The 3,212-nt window shown below is 46.6% G+C and overlaps 1 protein-coding gene across 1 annotated transcript; it reads right to left on the bottom strand.

The window, feature by feature from the left end:
• Nucleotides 1-644: 644 nt before the first annotated feature.
• On the bottom strand, nucleotides 645-2,810 carry sox17 (SRY-box transcription factor 17). Its single transcript, XM_076157915.1, has 2 exons — nucleotides 2,325-2,810; nucleotides 645-1,900 (listed from the first exon to the last, which is right to left on the bottom strand). Exons 1-2 carry the CDS (start codon nucleotides 2,623-2,625, stop codon nucleotides 1,005-1,007), a joined length of 1,197 nt encoding a protein of 398 aa, XP_076014030.1. The 5' UTR covers nucleotides 2,626-2,810; the 3' UTR covers nucleotides 645-1,004.
• Between the last annotated feature and the right edge of the window lie 402 nt (nucleotides 2,811-3,212).

Here is a 3,212-nt window from a genome sequence, read left to right on the forward strand (position 1 = left end):
TTGTGTCTACTATGACTGTTTTAAGAATATATCACCCATCTGTTTTAGTCTTTAAGTTGCCTTTCGCCACAAAATAAAACCTGATGTCATTGCTATTGCTTATTTTAATGCATTCTTAGAGGATGAATTTAAATATACCTCACATTCAGCAATGGAAATATGCAAAATAAAGAATTTTAATGGGCCCCACCATTAATCAGAAGAGGCTAAATCATTTACAGGCAGGATGTCCGGAGAGTAAACGCTGCGCCTGCCGCCATGAAACAAGGCGCCACTGACATGCTTTCAGTGCATCCCGGGCCAGGAAGCCGGGTTGAAGCCCCTTTTTCTCGTCGGGCTCCGCTCGGCTCCCTGTTGAGCGATGCTGCTGCTGCCAGACCCCCAAATCAAAACAGATATGAATGCAGAATGAGTCATAATAAATCTTTCCCAGGTTGAAAATTATCTAAAAGGTGAATTCTTTTGCTTTCCCACCATATTGAGATTTTATTATTGCAATGTATGTTATAAATCAGAATAGTTACCAATGACTTTGAAAAATAAACCATAAATTAAATCACTTAAGCGATTGTGCAGGTGTGTTGTCTAGAGTTCAAAATAAATACAAGAGAAGATTTATGTTTTCCAAAAATTTATTTCTCAAAAGTGCAAAAGTATAAAAACACCTACAGTATATACATACATAAACTTAAAAATAGTGACTGTACAATACTTATTATCACAAAATGATTTCATATCCCTGCAAAAGAGAGAAAGGGCAAAGCTTCATTTCAAAATATTCTATGGCTTAAAAAAAACAAAATCAGCATATAACAGTTTTAAGAGAGATACAGTACATCAGTCTTCTCCAAAGCTGCTTTAAAAAAAATCTAATGGACTTTCTGTGTCAGTAGTAATTGGATTTAAAAAACAAAACATAAACAGTTTTCCTCCACTAATTTAGCTACAAAGATTTGAGGTCAGCTCATGTGTCATGCGGCCAAGGGCTGCTGGGAGGGAGGAGGTTAGGAGTTGTTGTAGTTACAGTAATACACAGCTGTGCTGGCATCCGACAGCACTGATGATATGAGGCTTTCGGGTCCTTGCATGCCGGCCTCGTGTGGCCCGTATGGCAAACCTGTCACGTCCGCTCGCGCCGAGGAGGAACTCAAATACTGCTCAAACTCGCTGCGGTCCACCTCGGCTAAAAGGTCAGAGTGGTGCATCTGATCCACGCTGTCTGTAGAATGAGAGTGGGGGTCGGGCGGGGGGGAGAGCTGTCCTGCCCCGTGGCCTGGGTGCCGTTTGGGGTGACCCGGGTTGCAGTGCTGGGTGTAGTACATGGCCAGAGGATTGGGGCATCCCATGTAGGATGGGGGGAGGTTAGCAGACTGAGGAGACTGCTCTGGAGCTGAGGGTGCAGGGTGTCGGTGCAGGATACTGGAGTGGGGGTCCTGAGGTGCATACTCTGCAGCCTGAGGGTGGTATGGATACGCAGGCATCATGTGGCAGTCCTCCTGGGAGTGCAGGGGGAAGAACATGGAGTCTGACTCAACAGCATCCAGTGGGGACGTGTCTGGAGTGGGGAGGCTGTAAGATTCATAAGAGGGTCCCCCAAGCGCCTGGGCGTCACGATAGTGGCCGAGAGGCTGGGGAGGCAACTGGAAGCCGTGCTCGTGGTAGCCAAGTCCGAGACTCTCCACACACACTCTGCCGTCCCCAACCATAGACGGGGCCTGGTGGTCAGACACGCCGTGGACCAGAAAGCCAGAGTCCAGCCTCTTAATCCTCTTCACCTGCTTCCGCCTCCTGGGCCGGTACTTGTAGTTTGGGTGATCCTGCATGTGCTGAACACGCAGCCGCTCCGCTTCCTCCACAAACGGCTGCTTCTCTGTTACAGGAAGGGCTTTCCACGATTTCCCTGCAGGTCAACAGGAGAGTGCACATCAGCGATATGCCAGCAGATACTGTACGCAGCCGGGTGATGTACTCAAAAATAGCTTGTTGCCATTTTAGGCCACAGCGGCATGATTTGAGCTAAGGTCTCCAAATACATGAACTTTTAGTAGCAAAGGAAAGTTTTATGAACTTCACCACGTGATACAATATGATTACATCACTGCATCAACCAGGGAATTAATATCAATTTGCTGTTTGAGTAAGATGAAATAATCATCAATCAACATTACATCACATTAACATAACATGATAGCACATAAAACAATTCACATAGATCAAATTGAACGAAATAAATGCTGTAGTTTTCAATGTAATTCTATTTAAATAACATGTTGGTATCATGCAACAGGCACTTATGTAACAAGGTGAACAAAAGTGTTGCTTACCCAACATTTTGCTGAGCTCCGCGTTGTGTAGGTCCGGGTTCTGCTGCGCCAGTCTCTTGCGCTCATCCTTGGCCCAGACCATGAACGCGTTCATGGGCCGCCGGATCCGCGGCTCGCTCTTCCCTCGGTTCTGGCTGCTGCCGGAGCTGGACGCGCACGGCTCGCTCTTCACTTTGGCGTCCCCGAGAGGACTGAGGGGATCGGCCCACTGGCAGTGTCCCATTCCAGGCATCATGACTGACATCACACACCTTGCCTGGGTCTGATCGTCGCTGGCGTAACCCGCATCGGGACTACTCATCTCTGTCCAGCTGGGAGGTTTGGAGAGCCACCGGACAGCTCGGACAGGCGGCACGACTCCTCTACCGAGAACTGACGGCGGATATATTACAGTCTAAAAGTTATCAGGACAAGTTTAAATGTCTTTCAGAAAGTAATCAGTCACATCCATTGAGCGACTCCCCGACCCTCAGGGACTGACCGGTGTTCACTACTCGGCGCTGACACGGGAGGTTGCTGCGCTATAAACGCACAAGCGACCAATCACCGAGTGGTGGGAGTGACAAATACTACAAAGGTGTCAGAAAGGTCTGAGCTCCCCGCCTTCACTCCATGTTTAGAGCAGAAGAAGCCTCCGTGAACCAAACTCCAAATGCGCACAGATTGTAAATTGAATCATTCGGCATATAAAGAAGAAATAGTGAGATAATTATCTAAGTACAACTTCATCTGAGAACACATTTTAAATCCAAATGTTCATAATTGTACGCACATTTTAAAGCCAATAACAACTTTTGCAGGAAAATCTTTTAACTTACAAGTACCTTAATTTGTACATCCGGGCTCTCAGCTTGGTCCACTTTTAAATATATTCTCTTTTGATCCTGC

The sequence above is a fragment of the Genypterus blacodes genome, unplaced genomic scaffold (assembly GCF_046128005.1).
Source record: "Genypterus blacodes isolate CSIRO-AG114 ecotype Tasmania unplaced genomic scaffold, CSIRO-AGI_Gbla_v1 ptg000076l_1, whole genome shotgun sequence".
In the NCBI taxonomy this organism is placed as follows: domain Eukaryota; kingdom Metazoa; phylum Chordata; class Actinopteri; order Ophidiiformes; family Ophidiidae; genus Genypterus; species Genypterus blacodes.

What these genes read in the sequence shown, in the direction of transcription:
- sox17 (XM_076157915.1), bottom strand. Translation starts at nt 2,625, where the DNA reads ATGAGTAGTCCCGATGCGGGTTACGCCAGCGACGATCAGACCCAGGCA. An exon ending in GGAGCTCAGCAAAATGTTGG is followed by an intron (nt 1,901 to 2,324) that starts GTAAGCAACACT and finishes GTTGACCTGCAG; the next exon opens with GGAAATCGTGGAAAGCCCTT.